This window comes from Heterodontus francisci, chromosome 9, assembly GCF_036365525.1.
Source record: "Heterodontus francisci isolate sHetFra1 chromosome 9, sHetFra1.hap1, whole genome shotgun sequence".
NCBI classification, from domain to species: Eukaryota; Metazoa; Chordata; class Chondrichthyes; order Heterodontiformes; family Heterodontidae; genus Heterodontus; species Heterodontus francisci.
In genome coordinates, this window is record NC_090379.1 from 99,192,968 (window position 1) to 99,211,321 (window position 18,354).

General features: G+C 46.6%; 1 protein-coding gene across 1 annotated transcript in view; it reads left to right on the forward strand.

The window, feature by feature from the left end:
- The window catches only part of LOC137373934 (kunitz-type protease inhibitor 1-like), a 58,619-nt gene that overhangs the window by 31,880 nt on the left and 8,385 nt on the right, over nt 1–18,354 (forward strand). Inside the window, exons 3-7 of the mRNA XM_068039583.1 lie at nt 2,794–2,935; nt 4,429–4,610; nt 5,711–5,735; nt 11,782–11,907; nt 12,945–12,995. Coding sequence (XP_067895684.1) covers nt 2,794–2,935; nt 4,429–4,610; nt 5,711–5,735; nt 11,782–11,907; nt 12,945–12,995 — 526 coding nt within the window. The remainder of the gene's footprint in view (nt 1–2,793; nt 2,936–4,428; nt 4,611–5,710; nt 5,736–11,781; nt 11,908–12,944; nt 12,996–18,354) is intronic.

Genomic DNA, 18,354 nt, shown 5'->3' on the forward strand with positions numbered 1-18,354 from the left:
TGATCTCCCCCCCCCCCCTTGATCTCCCCCCCCCCCCTTGATCTCCCCCCCCCCCTTGATCTCCCCCCCCCCCTTGATCTCCCCCCCCCCTTGATCTCCCCCCCCCTTGATCTCCCCCCCCCTTGATCTCCCCCCCCCTTGATCTCCCCCCCCCCCTTGATCTCCCCCCCCCCTTGATCTCCCCCCCCCCTTGATCTCCCCCCCCCCCTTGATCTCCCCCCCCCCTTGATCTCCCCCCCCCTTGATCTCCCCCCCCCCCTTGATCTCCCCCCCCCCTTGATCTCCCCCCCCCCCTTGATCTCCCCCCCCCTTGATCTCCCCCCCCCCTTGATCTCTCCCCCCCCCCCCTTGATCTCCCCCCCCCTATCTCCTCCTCCGCCCCCCCCATCTCCTCCCTCCGCCCCCCCCTATCTCCTCCCTCCGCCCCCCCTATCTTCTCCTCCCCCCTCCCCCTATCTTCTCCCCCCCCCCCCCCCCCCCCCTATCTTCTCCCCCCCCCCCTCCTTGATCTCTCCCCCCCCCCCCCCCACTTCTTCCAGGACTGACTGGAAACTGGGTATAATAGTGAACACATTTTACAGTTCAATTGAAGCAGTGGGTGGCTCACATGATTCCTGCGAAAAGGGTGTGTGTGGTTTGGGTCTTGTGGTGTGGTGCTTGTCTTTCGTTGGTGTGAGAAACCAAACCAGCCAGTCCAACCAGCACGGGGTGAAAACAGCTTGTGGTGTGCTCTAACTTGAGTGGATCCTGCCTGTGTCTCGCAGTGTCTGACTAAATCCCCAACAATGTTTTGTATTTATAGTGTTTCCTCAAAGTACACATTGATTTCAGTTGGCTGTAATATAAACCAATCCTTCACAAGGGCAGGAGCTGGGGTGGCAGCGTGAAAAATTCTTAAACGGGGAACCTTGTCCCCAGCCTGCCGTGTACGAGCCTGCCACTAATTTGTAGCATGTCGGATTTCAAGCTGTGCTCGTGTCCCACCTTGGGGTGGTGGGTGACCGCATTAACATATTTAAATCAGGCTCCCACAGTGCAGTTAGGAACCTGATTTTAAATTTTGTCGGTGCTGACTGGGTTTCCCAGGGCTCAGGAAACCTGACAATAAAAGGGAGACGAGAGCTGCCGGCTCCAGAAGATTAGAGCTTTTTAACAGCACGCTCTGTGGGCCAGGAGGAGTGGGAGAGTGTCCCTCGTCCCCGGCCCCTTCGAGAAGACTTCGGCCTCCCCTCAGGCAATCGCACCCAGTCATTCTGCCCCTTGGCGTGATTGGTGTCCTCCCCCACCAAGTCCGACCTCTCACTTCCTCACTGCTTCCAGGGACTGTCCCCAAGGACCTCCAGCTGCTGGTTCTGCCGCAGGCAGCTGGGAAATGAAGAAAATATTGTGAGGTCCTTCTATATTTAGGCAGGTCCGCCATGTCTCCAGCCATTTTGGGTGCTCCCTGCGCGCACCCCACCTCACTGTAAACATTGGGGGCATTGGGACTTCATCTTGGATGATTGGTGTCTATGTTGGCCCGAGCGGGAAAACTGGGAAGGCAGAATTAGCACCAAACCAGAAAGTAGATAAAAGTCATAAACTGTGGGTGTTTAACACAGTCCCAAATGAGTTCAATAGCTCTTTCATATTCTTGGCTTTCCGTTCTTGCAGGGCTATTGTTCTAGTGTTACATGTTCCATTGTATCCTGCAATGATCTCTCCTCCCAGCATGCCTGGCCACCTCGGGGACTGTTCCCAGGTGCATCTTTGCTCTGCTCCTACACTTTGTGTACATTAGAAGTTGCCCCTTGACAACATTACTCATTGCAGCGGAATTGACTTCCATGCAGACATTTTATTTTTCCCGCCACCTTTGACTACATTGTGCAGTGGGACGTACTATCTTTTGGATGAGGTGTTAAACGAAGGCCCTGTCTTCCCTCTTAGGTGGATCTAAAAGATGCACACTGCTATTCTAAGACAAGCAGGAGAGTTCTCCCTGGTGTCCTAGCCCAATATTTACCCCTCAACCAACATCCTAAATACAGATTATCTAGTCGCTGGTGTGGGATTTTGCAGTGTACATTTTCTACATTACAACAGTGACTGCATTTCAAAAGAGCTTCATTGGCTGTAAAGCGTCATGGGATGTCGTGATGTTATGAAAAGTCTTCAATTTTTTTTTCCCCACCTTAAACACCTTTAGCCTTCCTACCTTTATCGACGATCCGTCCCATTCTGTCCTAACTGCACCATTGATGCTCCAAACCTATTTTTCCCCCCTGTTGCACTGCATAAATCCAAATAGTTCTATTGTTTAGCTGAACTCTGAAAGGTGATTTCCATCATTTGAGATCCTACCATTGCCCTAAAAATTTAAAATTCTATCCTCGTTTTCAATCCCTCTCTCTGTAACCTCCTCCAGCCCTACAACTCTCTGAGATCTCTGCACTCTTCCATTCAGTCCCCTTGACTATCCCCTAATTCCTTCTGCCACCATTGGTGACTGTGCCTGCAGCTGCTGAGGCCCTAAGTTCTGCAATTCCCTCACTGAATCTCTCCGCCTCGCCATCTCAATCACTTCTTTAAGATGCTCCTAAAACTTACCTCTTTGACCAAGCGCTTGTCACATCTCCTAATTCCTCCTTTTGTGGCAGAGTGTCAGTTGTTGTTTGATAAGGCTCCTATCAAGTGCCCTGGGATATTTTGCTACTTTCTAGGCACTACATAAATGCAGGTTGTTGTTTGGTGACTCTGTACAACATGGTTGTATAAAGGTTGTTGGCTCAGCTTTCTCTGCTCTCTCCTCAGCCAACTGAAAATCAGGATGAGGTGGTGGCGTCGAATCTCCAGGTGGGACATTATATCTTTCAGCTGACCGTCCAGGACACAGCTGGTCAGAGGACTGTGGACAACATGACTATCACTGTCCTCTCGTCTGAGCAGTCGAAAGGTGAGCGAGTTTTCCATACCGAGTGAGGCCTGATCGAGAGGGAATCAGTTCACTCCTTCCAAGTACCTCCTTCATAATTGAAAAGCAAAGAATTGGATAGAACCTTAGTTAGACCACACAAGGGGCTGGATTTTACTGGGCCCCCGATGTCAGGCTCCGGGGTGGGGGGTGCTGGAAGATTGTTCCGACAGAGGCCTGCCAAGGAGCCTGACGCCAGGAGGGCTGGGCCCGATCTTCCCAACTGTGAGGCTCCTTGGCGGCCCCTCTGCTGCTGGGCGACAAGACCTGAATTTAAATATTTAAACTAATAAAATGAATATATTTAAATAAACTTACCCGGGATCTAACGGCCCTGCCGCGATCTTTGGAGGTGGGTGCCGGCACTCCCACACCATCAATTCCCCGTCTGGGGAAAGCAGGCGTGACACAGGTTGGGGATGGGGGAGGTTTAAGGGTGACGGGGTCAAATAATCGTAATGAGTGTAGGGGATGGTGGGAAGGGGTGAACTTTAAACTTTGTAGAGTCTGGGATGGGTGGGGAAGGTCAGATTGCAAAGGTAAGTGTTTTAGTGGGGGGGAAGGGCAAATACATAATATCATTGGTATTGGGGGGGTGGGAAAGGGACGTTAGAATTTTTATTACAACAGTGGGTGGGGGGGTGTAGCTTTAATAACTTAATTATGTTGGCAGGCTGGCTGCCCTTCAAAAATGGCATCAGCGCCTGCGTAATTGCAGCTGACGCCATTGCTGACATCGGACAGCCCGCCCCCTCCACATGATTGGGGGAGGGGGTGGGCCAACCCGGCTATTTAATGAACCGCCGCGCAGGAGATCTCAGCAGTGGGGGCCGCCTGTTTTTTTTGCCCGGCAGCGGGCTCATCAAATCCAGCCCTAGGATTACAGGGCACAGTTCTGGTCTCCGTATTATGAAAAGGATATCGAGCCACTGGAGAAAGACCAAAAACAAATTCACAAGAGTGATACCAGACTGTGAGGTTATACCCATCAGGAAAGACTGAATAGGCTGGGGGTTCTTTTCTGTCGAAAAGAGAAGCTTGAAAGGTGCCTGACAGAGGTCTTTAAAATTACGATGGGGTTTGATAGGATAGGCATAGAGAAGACATTTCCACTTGTGGAGGAGACCAAAACTAGGGGTCATAATATCAGATGGTCGCTAGTAAATCCAACAGGGAACTCAGGAGAAACTTCTTTATCCTGAGAGTGGTTGGAATGTGGAACTCTCTACCACATGAAATAGTTGAGGCGAATAGCATTGATGCATTTAAGGAGAAGATAACTAAACACGAGGGAGAAAGGAAGAAGGAACGTGAATGAGGTCAGATGAAGTAGGGCGGGAGGAGGCTGTTTGGAGCATAAACAGTGGCATTGACAAGTTGGGCTGAATGGCCTGTTTCTGTGCTATATATTCTATGTAATTCCCCACTGTGGTTCACTCTCAGTTTTGACCTCTGCTGTTTCTCCACCCCTTTAGAGTATTGCATGGCGGATAAGAAAGTGGGGCCTTGTCGCGGGTCTTTCCCCCGCTGGCGCTACGCCGCCGACAAGGGGGCCTGCGAGGCCTTCACCTACGGTGGCTGCAAGGGCAACAAGAACAACTTTGTGGATGAGAAGGAATGCAAGCAAGCGTGCAGTGGGTCAAAGGTCAGTGGCCGTGTGGGAGGGCGAGTGAATGGTGTCGCAGTATCCTGCAACTCTCAGGACCCCTTGAGCTTGTGCTGAGGGGTAAATTTGGAATATGATGGTACAGACAGAATGCTGGTTCTCTGCTCACCACCCCCCCCACCTTACCACCCCCCCCCCCCCACACTTCATGGCACTTGAGGCAATTATGTTGGATGGTGTGAGGGCTGTATCTTGCCGCACAAGCCAGTGTGGCCCCAGGCTCCATCTCTGGCTTCTGCCCATCCAGCTGGATGACTAGATAAAGTCCTGCGATTAGTCTTGGAAGGGGGCAAAGTTAGACAGTATTTCCTGCTTCAGCACCCCTCGCTAGGAAGAGTGCTTTTGTGGATCATCAGATGTGGAAGGGTTTGGGGGCAGCTGTGATGCCCCCGCAGTTGAATAGCTCACTGTCATTTGTGGAGCTTGGCTCATTGGATGAAGTAGAGGAGTGGGCTGTGTGTGCATATGATCCAATACCCAGCAACAAGTCACAGAGTTTAGAAATGTGAAGGAAATTGCGGGATGAGAAATGTTAATTGGAGTCAACAAACGATGATGATGGGACTCATGTATCTGACTTTCATTAACCAGTATTGAGGAGTCGCTATGGTGACCGTTCATCATTAAGATGAACTGCATTAACAACATGGCAAACAGAATGTCACTTTGTTGCACCTTGGCTACGCCATGTGAGCATTCAGTTCTGGTGTGAGATACCTCATGTCAACCTGGAGGTACTCAGGGCAATTACCCGAGGAACCCTGACTGGAACTCACTTGGAGCTGTGTGAAGTGAGGAGCAACCAGTACTGTTCTCTTGCAACATCCCTTCCAAACCTCTCAGTGCCCACAAGGCCATACTTACTTCCAGATAGTGTAGCCAGCTCACGTGACTGGGGTTGCATCTGTGCCACGGACTTAATGCAACCAAGTGTGCAACTAGTCAAAGTCCCTTGACAACGTGCCGAGGGCTTGTATTGAGTTATGTAATGGTTGTACCATATTTAACAACCTCCCAATCGTAAGTGGAGGAGAACCACTCTATAAAGAAGGAACTAACTGACTTTATCATCTCTTCCAGCTGACACCAAGTCTTCAGGCAGATCAGGCTTGCCACGTGAGTACCCCTTCAATGTATATGGCGCCTCCCCCCAACTTGCATTAATATATTGCCTTTCATTACCTCAGGATGCCACAAAGTACTTCAAAGGCAATAAATCCCTTTAAAGAGTAGTCGCTGTTGTAATGTAGGAAATTTGCACACAGCAGGCCCTCAAAACAGAACTAAGAAAAATGAGAGAATTCCCAGTTCCTCTGTAAAAAGTGCCATGTAGATCATGGACTTCAGTAAGGCTTTTGATAAAGTCCTGCATGGGAGATTGGTTAAGAAGGTAAGAGCCATGGGATCCAGGGCAAATTGGATCCAAAAATTGGCTTAGTGGCAGGAGAAAGAGGTGATGGTTGAGGGTTGTTTTTGCGAGTGGAGGCCTTTGACCAGTGGTGTACCGCAGGGATCGGTGCTGGGCCTTTGCTGTTTGTAGTATACATTAATGATTTAGACATGAATATAGGAGGTATGATCAGTAGGTTCGCAGATGACACGAAAATTGGTGGTGTCGTAAATAGTGAGGAGGAAAGCCTTAGATTACAGGACGATATAGATGGGCTGGTAGGGTGGGCGGAGCAGTGGCAAATGAAATTTAATCCTAAGAATTGTGAGGTGATGCATTTTAGGAGGACCAACAAGGCAAGGGAATATACAATGGATGGTAGGACCCTAGTGAGTACAGAGGGTCAGAAGGACCTTGGTGTACTTGTCCATAGATCACTGAAGGCAGCAGCACAGGTAGATAAGGTGGTTAGGAAGGCATATGGGATACTTGCCTTTATTAGCCGAGGCATAGAATATAAGAGCAGGGAGGTTGTGATGTAGCTGTATAAAACGCTAGTTAGGCCACAGTTGGAGTACTGTGTAGAGTTCTGGTCACCACACTATAGGAAGGATGTGATTGCATTGGAGAGGGTGCAGAGGAGATTCACCAGGATGTTGCCTGGGCTGGAGCATTTCAGCTATGAAGAGAGACTGGATAGACTAGGGTTGATTTCCTTAGAGCATAGAAGGCTGAGGGGGGACCTGATTGAGGTGTGCAAAATTATGAAGGGCATTGATAGGTGAGATAGGAAGAAACTTTTTCCCTTAGCGGGGTGGGGGGTGTGGGGGTGGTCAGTAACCAGGGGACATGGATCTAAGCTAAGGGGCAGGAGGTTTAGAGTGGATTATAGGAAAAAAAATTTCACCAGAGGGTGGTTGGAATCTGGAACACACTGCCTGAAGGGGTGGTAGAGGCAGGCACCCTCACAACATTTAAGAAGTATTTAGATGAGCACTTGAAATTCCGTAGCATACAAGGCTATGGACCAAGTGCTGGAAAATGGGATTAGAATACATAGGTGCTTGATGGTCGGCACAGACACGATGGGCCGAAGGGCCTGTTTCTGTGCTGTATAACTCTATGGCTCTATGTCTATGTCCAGGGTAGACTGGGACAGGGCCTCAGGTTAACATCTCGTCCGATAGACGACACCTCTGACAGTTCAGCAGTCCCTCTGTACTGCACTGGGAGCATCAGCATGGACGTTGGGCTCAAACTCACAACCTTCTAGCTCCTTAAAACCTGCCTCTTTGGCCAAGTGTTTCTGCTCATCTGCCCTGATAGCTCCTGCTGAGGCTCGGTCAAAAATGTTTTTGTTGGGATCAGTCTTGTCGGGCACCTTGGGACGTTTTGCTACATTAAAGGCGCTATATAAATGCAAGTTGCTGTTGGATGACCTCATAGTTAAGGTGTCCTTAGGTAGCAGCAATCATAATATGATTGAATTTTACATTCAGTTTGAGGGAGAGAAGAATGGGTCTAAGACTAGTATTTTAAACTTAAATAAGGGTAATTATGAGGGCATGAAAGCAGAGCTAGCTGAAGTGAACTGGCAAATTAGGTTAAGGGCTAGGTCAATAGAGATGCAGTGGCGGACATTTAAGGAGATATTTCAGAATATTGCGTGCAATTCTGGTCGCCACACTACCAGAAGGACGTGGAGGCTTTGGAGAGGGTACAGAGGAGGTTTACCAGGATGTTGCCTGGTCTGGAGGGCATTAGCTATGAGGAGAGGTTGGATAAACTCAGATTGTTTTCACTGGAAAGACGGAGGTGGAGGAGTGACATGATAGTGGTTTACAAAGTTGTAAGCGGCATGGACAGAGTGGATAGTCAGAAGCTTTTTCCCAAGCTGGAAGAGTCAGTTACCAGGGGACATAGGTTTAAGGTACAAGGGGCAAAGTTTAGAGGGGATGTGCGAGGCAAGCTCTTTACACAGAGGGTGGTGAGTGCCCAGAACTTGCTGCCAGGGGAGGTGGTGGAAGCAGATACGATAGCGACGTTTAAGAGACATCTTGACAAATATATGAATAGGAAGGGAATAGAGGGATATGGGCCCCGGAAGTGCAGAAGGTGTTAGTTTAGGCAGGCATCAAGATCGGCACAGGCTTGGAGGGCCGAATGGCCTGTTCCTGTGCAGTCCTGTTCTTTGTTCTTTGTTCTTGTTCTAATACACAGAATGGATACATTTCAATGAGAAAGAAAAATTCCAAAGGTGGGACCCGCCATCCGTGGTTAACTAAAACAGTTAAAGATAGTATCAAACTTAAAGAAAAAGCATATAATTGCGTAAAGATGGGAGGCAGGTCAGAAGATTGGACAGAATATAATAACAGCAAAGAATGACTAAAAGATTGATAAGGAAGGTAAAATTAGAGTTTGAGAGAAAGCTAGCTGGAAATATAAAGACAGATAGCAAGAGTTTCGATAGATATTTAAAAAAGAAGAGTTAACAAAGTGAACGTTGATCCTATAGAAAGTGAGTCTGGGGAATTAATAATGGATAATAAGGAGATGGCAGATGAATTGAACAGGTATTTTGCATCGATCTTCACTATTGAGGATACAAGCAACATCCCAGAATTAGCTGTAAGTCAGGAAATGGAAGGGAGGGAGGAACTCAAGAAAATGACAATCACCAGGGAAGTGGTACTGAACAAATTGTTGGAGCTGTGGGCTGACAAGTCCCCTGGTCCTGATGGACTTCATCCTAGGATGTTACAAGAAGTGGCTAGTGAGATAGTCGATGCATTAGTTTTAATTTTCCAAAATTCCCTGGATTCGGTCAAGGTTCCGTTAGATTGGAAAATAGCGAATGTATCTCCTTTATTCAAAAAGGGAGGGAGACAGAAAGCAGGAAACTACAGGCCAGTTAGCTTAACATCTGTCTTAGGGGAAAATGTTAGACGCTATTATTCAAGATGTTATAGCAGGGTATTTAGAAAAATTTAAGGTAATCGGGCAGAGTCAACATGATTTTGTGAAAGGGAAATCATGTTTAACCAATTTATTGGAGTTCTTTGTGGGACTTACATGTGTTGTGCTTTAAGGGAAACCGGTGGATGTATTGTACTTAGATTTCCAGAAGGCATTTGATAAGGTGCCACGTCAAAGGTTATTGCAGAAAATAAAAGCTCATGGTGTAAGGGGTAACATATTGGCATGGATAGAAGATTGACTAGCTAACAGGAAACAGAGAGTAGGCATAAATGGGTCATATCCTGGTTGGCCTACTCCTGCTCCTAATTTGTATGTTCGTATAATCTGATCAATGGTAGGCTGCTTTTGCTGCAGTTGGACATAGAGTTGCCTTTGACTCTCGGGTGATGGTGGGGAAGGCAGGTGATTGCTCTCCCACTTCTGCTGGAAACTATGGATATCGGGTGGAGATAAGATTCCACTGAGGTGTATTCAAAAAGAGATGTGTAACTACAAATTCAATAGACTTACTTCCATTCCATGTAAAGTATTGGAATTGGTTAGTAGGAGGTTCATCTGTATTGCAATAGCCTAGCAAACTATAATCACCATGGATTCAGAGGAAGAATTCCTGTCTGACCAGCCTCCATTACCTCACGAACCATCAAGATGACCCAAATACACTGTGGAATGTCCATTAATGAGGTGACATCCAAAAGACATTTAGGAAAAGCTATAGGGTGAACTGAAAGTGTTCAGGACTCAGGGTAAACCTTGGAAATGGATGAGAAATTGGCTGAAGGGTAGTAAAATTCTCTTTCGAGGCGTCAAGTCAGAGTGAGGAGTGGGATGAGTAGCGAGTGAGGTGTTCCAGGGCTTGGTGCTGGGACAACCACGGTTTCCAATTTACATAAGTGATCTGGATTCAGAAACTCAATGCTAAGTGTTCAAATTTGCAGATAATACCCAATGAAAAGAGCATTGGAGTTGTAGATGGCAGCTCAGGAATTAGGACAGGATGAGTTGATTAAAATGTTTGAGTGGCCAGTACACTGGCAGATTGAATTCAATGCAGACAAGTGCAAAGTTTTGCACCTAAGAAGGGAAAATAATGGCCAATACACACCATGATTGGTGTTGAGATAGCTGAGAATGAAGTTGAAAGAATCTTGGTAGACTCAACATGTCCGACCAAAGGAGCGACATGGATTATTCGGCCATTTTTTTTTAAAAAAAGGGAATTCAAGCCCTGGGGTCCATTTCTAAAGAAGTAGAATTGAAAGGCAGAAGCTGGGTAATAACCTTGGTTAGACCACACTTGGTGTACTGTGTACAATTCTGGTCTCTTATTTTATACAACAAATAGTGATACTAGAGAAGGTGCAAAAAAGATTTACAAGGCTTATACCAGGAGTGAGAGGTTATACTATTCAGGAAAGACTGAACAGGCTGAGCCTCTTTTTATAAAAGAGGGAAGTCTAAGGGGTGACCTAATAGAGGTCTTTAATTCGTGGTTTGATAAGGTAGACATAGAGAAGATGTTTCCATCTGTTGAGGAGAACAAACTCGGGACGTTACTCACTAATAAATACAATAACGTATTCTGAAAAAATCTTTTTACCCAGAGAATGGCACGAATGTGGAATCCACTACCACAGGGAAGAGTTGAGGCAAATAGTATAGATGCATTTAAAGGGAAACTTGAGGGAGAAAGAAATAGAAGGATATGCAGTTAGGAATAGATAAATAGAGGAGGCTCAGGTGGAGCATAAATGCCAGCATAGGCCAGCTATGGGAAATAGCCCATTTCTGTGGCGTAGACTCTCTGCTGCTCTGCATTACATAGAATTTAAATCAGCAAAACCATTAAGATGTTGAACAACTATCAAGTACAAGTCAGAGGAAGTCATGATCAGAGGTGCCCTGGTCAGACTGCACTTTGAGTACTGTGTCCGCTTCTGGTCACTGAGACACAAGGGGACCGATTCAAGGATTGGAGGCAGTTCACCTCCATCTGATTCTTCATCTGAAAAGCCTGAGATACAAGGAAACACTGGACAAGCTTGTGCTTTGCTATCTGGGTATCTTAGAAGTGATCTTGTCGAGGTCTGTTAGATAGTAAACAAATATGGAAAAGGTGATACCAAATTAAATTGCAGGAGGAGAACAGGGGGATACAAATTCAAGCTAGTAAAAGGTAAATTTAGCACTAATCTCTCTCTCTCTCTCGCTCGCACACACACGCGCTCGCACACACACGCGCTCACACACACACTAACAACATATGGAATAGACTTCCAGATAGAGTAGTGAAGGCTTCATTTAAGAAACAGTTGGATGCTATAATGGGGGATAATTTAGGGCCTCTATCAAAGGTCACTGACCTGAAACGTTAACTCTGCATCTCTCTGCACAGATGCTGCCAGACCTGCTGAGTATTTCCAGCATTTCTTGTTTTTATTTCATCTGAAATTACCTTGTGCTGCTTTCCAAAGTGGATTACCCGGCCATTGGTTCAAGCTCACATAGAGTGACCTCTTGGATAAGGTACTGAGGGTTTCTTGCCAAACCGTATGGCAGGATGAATCAGTCCAGTCAAGGCAGGGAGTGGAGAGAGAACAAATGGTTTTTTCCGTTGAAGATACAGTATCTAACGGGCATAGCCTCAATATGTTTATGACCTTACTGCTGCTTTGCAGTGATTGAACAAGTGCTGGAATCCTTCCCACTCCATCACGCACTTGATACTCGCTCTCACCGTGTTTGTTGCTCTCGGCTCTCTGTCATTCTTACCTGTTCACTCCCCCACAGACTGCTCAGGGGACTGCACTGAACAGCAGTTCAAGTGCAAGGACAACTGTTGCATCGATGGCAACCTGGAGTGTGATGAAACTCCCCATTGCAAAGATCAATCGGATGAGGCCAGCTGCAAACACTGTGAGTACAGCCCTCCACCTGCCTGTGCACTAATGGGCGAGATGGGGAGTAATCTCTCTTCTGTCGCGTGCTACTCCTTTCTAGACAAGGGTACAGAATCCGAGAATGTTCACAGCACAGATGGAGGCCACTCAACCAACCATGTCAGTGCCAGCTCTCTGAAAGACCTTTTCTACTTGAATTCCCTGCTCTTTTTCCATGTCACAGAATCTTATAGCACTAAAGGAGGCCATTCAACCCATCACACCTGTTTTGGCTCTTTGAAAGAGCTATCCAATTATCCCCACTTCCCTGCCCTCGCCCTTGCATTCTTTGTTGAACAATTATCCACTGCCATTTTCAAAAGCTATCAATGGGTTCTGCTTCCAGCTCTTGTTTCTGATGGGCATTCACTGTCATAATATCTGTCAAGTAAAAAGAAAAAAAGACCCTTGCAGGGAGAAAGGGCAAACTGGGATGAGAGTGCAAAAACACATTCAAAGAAGATGGAAGGGCTAAAGAGAGAATTTAAGAATAAGCGGAGCAGAAGAGCCAGCATAACAGTAAAAGAAACATTTTCAGTGTCTGTGCAACAGGCAAGAGAATGGTCCACAAATGTAGACAACCAGATGTTGCCCTGAGTGCTGACAGTCCTGTCAAATGTGGCTGGTGTGCATGCAATTGGTGCCAAATAAATGGCACCTTTATTCTATAAACTCAGGCTTCACAAGGAACTGACTGCCTGTGCACTTCATCTTGGACTCTTATTCTGACAGAGAGTGGAGGCATTTATCCTATTAGTCTGTCTTAGATCTGCCCCCCTCTCACCCCAACTCCCTCCCCCCTCAAAGTCCGGGAAGTGAAAAGCCAGTGTTTATATTCCTCCCTTCTCTCTCCGCTTTCTGCTTCAGTTTATCTGCTGTAACTCTGACCAGCATTGGGTCATCCTGGAGTCGTTTGGGTTCTGCTCCTCTTGGTATTTCTTTGTGTTTGGTGTTATGGGGAGGGGTTGGAAAGATTTTATTGTAACTAGCTCTCCTTTGACTTTTGTTTTTCAGTTAGTGACCGATTCAATAAACTTCTGGACATAGACATCCCCAAGGAGAAAGGTAAACTTTTCAATGGAGGATTCAAAGGTAGGAGGGTAGATATTCAGCTCCAGGTTCCTAATTGGATTGCCAAGTCTATTGAAAGTACATGAGGAGTTCCTGAGTCTGTTCTCTTATCCAATGATATGACTATATATGCCGCAAATGAGACTCCAGGATGGTATGTTGCCTCCCTGGTGCTAGGGTCAAGGATGTCCTGGAGCGGCTGCAGGACATTCTGAAAGGGGAGGGTGAGCAACTAGTGGTCGTGATCCATATTGGTACTAATGACATAGGCAGGAAAAGAGATGAGGTCCTGCAAAGTGAATATAGGGAGTGAGGCAGAAGGTTAAAAAGCAGGACCTCTAGGGTTGTAATCTCAGGATTACTCCCTGTGCCACATGCTAGTGAGGGTAGGAATAGGAGGATTAGGCAAATGAATGTGTGGCTGAAGAGCTGGTGTAGGCGGAAGGGCTTCAGCTACTTGGATCATTGGGATCTCTTCTGGTGCAGAGATGACCTGTACAAGAAGGATGGGTTGCATCTAAACTGGAGGGGGACCAATATCCTTGTGGAGGTTTGCTAGCACTACTCAGGAGGGTTTAAACTAGTTTTGCAGGGGGGTGGGACCCAAAGTAGTAGTCTCTCAGATGAGATAGTTGAGGCAAATGTAGAGGTTAACGCAAGCAAGTTCAGTAGGCAGGCCGGGCAGGGGCAGGACAGGGAGCGTGGAAGGTCTGATAGGCTAAACTGCATTTACTTTAATGCAAGAAGCCTTACAGATAAGGCAGATGAACTCAGCTTGGATCGGTACATGGGATTGTGATATTATTGCTATTATGAAAACGTGGTTGAGGGATGGGCAGGACTGGCAGCTCAATGTTCCAGGGTACTGAACTTTCCGGCGTGACAGAGGTGGAGGTAAGAGAGGAGGGGGAGTTGCACTATTGATTAGGGAGGACATCACGGCAGTACTTAGAGAGGATATCCCGGGGAGAATGTCCAGCGAGGCCATATGGGTAGAACTTAGAAATAAGAAAGGGGTGATCACTTTGATGGGATTATACTATAGGCCCCCCAATAGTCAGAGGGAAGTGGAGGAGCATATATGTAGGGAAATCACAGATAGGTGTAGGAATTATAGGGTTGTAGTAGTAGGTGATTTTAACTTCCCTAATATTGACTGGGACTGCCTTAGTGCTAAGGGATCAGATGGGGAAGAATTTGTTAAGTGTGTCCAGGATAGTTTTCTGAAGCAGTATGTGGATAGCCCTACTAGAGAAGGGGCTACACTCAACCTGCTCTTAGAAAATCAGGATTCGCAGTTGGTTGATGTGTCAGTGGGGGAGCACTTTGGAACCAGTGACCTTAACTCTATTAGCTTCAAGATAGTTATGGAAAAGGATAGGACTGGTCCTCAGGTTGAAGTCCTAAATTGGGGGAAGGCTAATTTCGATGGCATCAGACAGGAACTCTCAAAAGTTGAATGCCAGAGGCTGTTTACAGGCAAAGGGACGTCTGGCAAGTGGGAGGCTTTTAAAAGTGAGATAGGAAGCGTTCAGGGCTGGAATGTTCCTGTTAGATGGAAGGGCAAGGTTGGCAAGTTTAGGGAACCTTGGTTGACAAGGGATATTGAGGGTCTGGTCAGGACAAAGAAGGAGGCATATATCAGGTGTAGGCAGCTGGGATTGAGCGAGTCCCTCGAGGAGTATAGGGGATGTAGGACTACACTTAAGAAGGAAGTTAGGAGGGCAAAAAGGGGCCATGAGATTTCGCTGGCAGATAAGATAAAGGAGAATCCTAAAAGATTCTGTAAGTATATTAAGAGTAAAAGGGTAGCTAGGGAGAGAGTAGGTTTCCTTAAGGATCAGTGTGGTAATCTATATTTGGAGCCACAGGAAATGGGTGAGCTCTTAAATGAATATTTCTCGTCCATATTTACCGTGGAGAAGGTCATGGAAGCTAGTGAGGTCAAGGGAGGGAACACCGATATCCTGGAGCATATCAACATTACAAAGGAGGAGGTGTTGGAGGTTTTGAAGTGCATTAAGGTGGATAAATCCCCAGGGCCTGACCAGGTGTATCCTAGGATGCTATGGGAAGCAAGGGAGGAGATTGCTGGGGCCCTGGCAGAGATTTTTGTATCATCGTTAGCCACGAGTGAGGTACCGGAAGACTGGAGGATAGCTAATGTTGTGCCTTTATTTAAGAAGGGCAGCAGGGATAAGCCACGGAACTACAGGCCGGTGAGCCTTTCATCAGTGGTGGGAAAGTTATTGGAAGGGATTCTGAGAGACGGGATTTATATGCATCTGGAAAGGCATGGTCTGATTAGGGATAGTCAGCATGACTTTGTGCGTGGGAAATCATGTCTCACGAATTTGATTGAGTTTTTCGAGGAGGGGACCAAAAGGATTGACAAGGGCAGGGCGATGGACGTTGTCTACATGGACTTTAGCAAGGCCTTTGACAAGGTCCCGCATGGTAGGCTGGTCCAGAAGGTTCGAGCACATGGGATCCAGGGTGAGCTAGCAAATTGGATACAAAATTGGCTTGGTGATAGGAGGTAGAGGGTGGTAGTGGAGGGTTGTTTTTCAGATTGGAGGCCGGTGACCAGTGGTGTGCTGCAGGGATCAGTGCTGGGCCCTTTGTTGTTTGTCATATATATTAATGACTTTGATGTGAATGTTAGGGGCAAGATTAGTAAGTTTGCAGATGACACCAAAATTGGTGGTATAGTGGACAGTGAAGAAGGTTGTCTAAGGTTACAACAGGATATAGATCAACTGGGAAAGTGGGCAAGGGATTGGCAAATGGAATTTAACGCAGACAAGTGTGAAGTGATGCATTTTGGGAAGTTAAACCAGGACAGGACATATACAGTGAATGGCAGGGCCCTGGGGAGTGTTGTTGAGCAGAGAGACCTTGGGGTGCAAGTACATAGTTCCCTGAAAGTGGCAACACAGGTAGACAGGGTGGTGAAGAAGGCATATGGCATGCTTGCCTTCATTGGCCGAGGCATTGAGTACAAGAGTTGGGACGTCATGTTACAGTTGTACATGACATTGGTTAGGCCGCATTTGGAGTACTGTGTGCAGTTCTGGTCGCCGCACTACAGGAAAGATGTGATTAAGCTAGAGAGGGTGCAGAAAAGATTCACAAGGATGTTGCCTGGTTTGGAGGGCTTAAGTTATGAAGAGAGATTGGATAGGCTGGGTCTGTTTTCCCTGAAGCGAAGGAGGCTGAGAGGGGACATGATAGAAGTATATAAAATGATGAGAGGCATAGATAGGGTAAATAGCCAGAGTTTGTTTCCCATAGTAGATTAAAACTAGAGGGCATAGATTTAAGGTGAGAGGGACGAGTTTTAAAGGGGATCAAAGGGGTAAATTTTTCACACAAAGAATAGTGGGTATCTGGAATGAGCTGCCTGAGGAGGTGGTGGAGGCAGGGACAGTAGCAACATTTAAGAGGCATCTGGACAAGTACTTGAATGATCAAGGCATAGAGGGATATGGAATTAATGCAGGCAGATGGGATTAGTATAGATAGGCATTATGGTCGGCCTGGACGCGGTGGGCCGAAGGGCCTGTTTCTATGCTGTACGACTCTATGACACTATGACTTTGATTTCAATGAAGTGTAATGTTAGGCAGACGAATTACTGGACCATATCCACGTGAACTATGAACTCAATAATAAATTTTTGTAGGGGGTGGGTGTGGGGAGAGAGAGAGAGAGAGAGAAAAGACACATTACTGCAAAATGCGGTGATATATAGAATTACGTAGGATATACAGCACAGAAACAAGCCATTGGGCCCAACCAGTCCATGCTAGTGTTAATGCTCCACGCGAGTCTCCTCCCATCCTAGCTCATCAAACTCTATCAGCATAACTCTCTCTTCCCTTCTACCTCATATGCTTATCAAGCTTCCCCTTAAATGCATCTATGCCATTCGCTTCATCCACTCCCTGTGGTAGTGAGTTCCACATTCTTGCCACTCTTTGGGTAAAGAAGTTTCTTCTGAATTCCCTATCGGATTTCTTGGTGACTATCTTATATTGACGGCCTCTAGTTATGCTCTTCCCCACAAGTGGAAACATTAACATTATCAACCTTTCTAATTTAAAGACTTCTATTAGGCCACTCCTCAGCCTTTGGTTATGAATGCTGGACTTTGTAGCATGATTATGTTTTAAAAATTGTAATATTTATAAAAGTTTAAGATGGAGTCTGGAAGTTCAGGTGACCTCACATCCACTCTGCTACAGGACAAGACAGATCAAAGACTGCAAGGGTAGCACCTGAGGAACAATGGGTTTCATCCTCCCAGACTTTCGGGTCCTAAAACTCGGGGTCAGTGATTTTGAAGATACAAATGTACCAAAGAGCTGTTAATACTTGGGAACAATGGAAGGCCCACGTGGCTCTGTGAAACCAGACTTCTGGACTTTACATATTGGAATCGGACCATAAGCTACTGACTTTTGAGTCCAGATAGGGCAGCACAGTGGTGCAGTGGTTAGCACCGCAGCCTCACAGCTCCAGCGACCCGGGTTCAATTCCGGGTACTGCCTGTGTGGAGTTTGCAAGTTCTCCCTGTGTCTGCGTGGGTTTCCTCCGGGTGCTCCGGTTTCCTCCCACATGCCAAAGACTTGCAGGTTGATGGGTAAATTGGCCATTATAAATTGCCCCTAGTATAGGTAGGTGGTAGGGAAATATAGGGACAGGTGGGGATGTGGTAGGAATATGGAATTAGTGTACGATTAGTATTAAATGGGTGGTTGATGGTCGGCACAGACTCGGTGGGCCGAAGGGCCTGTTTTAGTGCTGTATCTCTAAACTAAACTAAACTAAATAAGTTTAACAGAAGGCAGCAGGCTGTAAGGGAAGAAACCAGTGGTTGCTCCCTCAAATCAGGCTGTAAGAAGGTAACACAGTGGTTGCAGCCAGAGAGAGAGAGGGAACACCTGCTCTCAGAAGTCTGATACAGTAAAAGGTTTTGAAAGTTGAAGCTTTCGGAAAAGTAGAAGACCAGCAAGATCACCTTGAATCATATTTATTTATGAACATCCGTTTGAAAGTGCTCAGAGAAGTGAGCGAAGAGGACATTGATTTTTGAAAAGGTCTGAGATCCAACCCATTGCAACTGGGAGGAGTTTGGGACTTTTAACCACAAGGATTTCGTCATCAAGGAAAACTGTGTAACGTTTACGTGATGTTTTCAAGTATTTTAATAAGTAAAGATTGTTGTGGAGGACAGTAGCAGGCTTTGTGATGGAGAATATGTGTTGTCAGAAGCTCAGCTCTGACAGTGGCTTGGGAGGGGGGTGGGATCTGTGATGAGGGAGCAGAATTTCTGCCCACAGCCAATGAC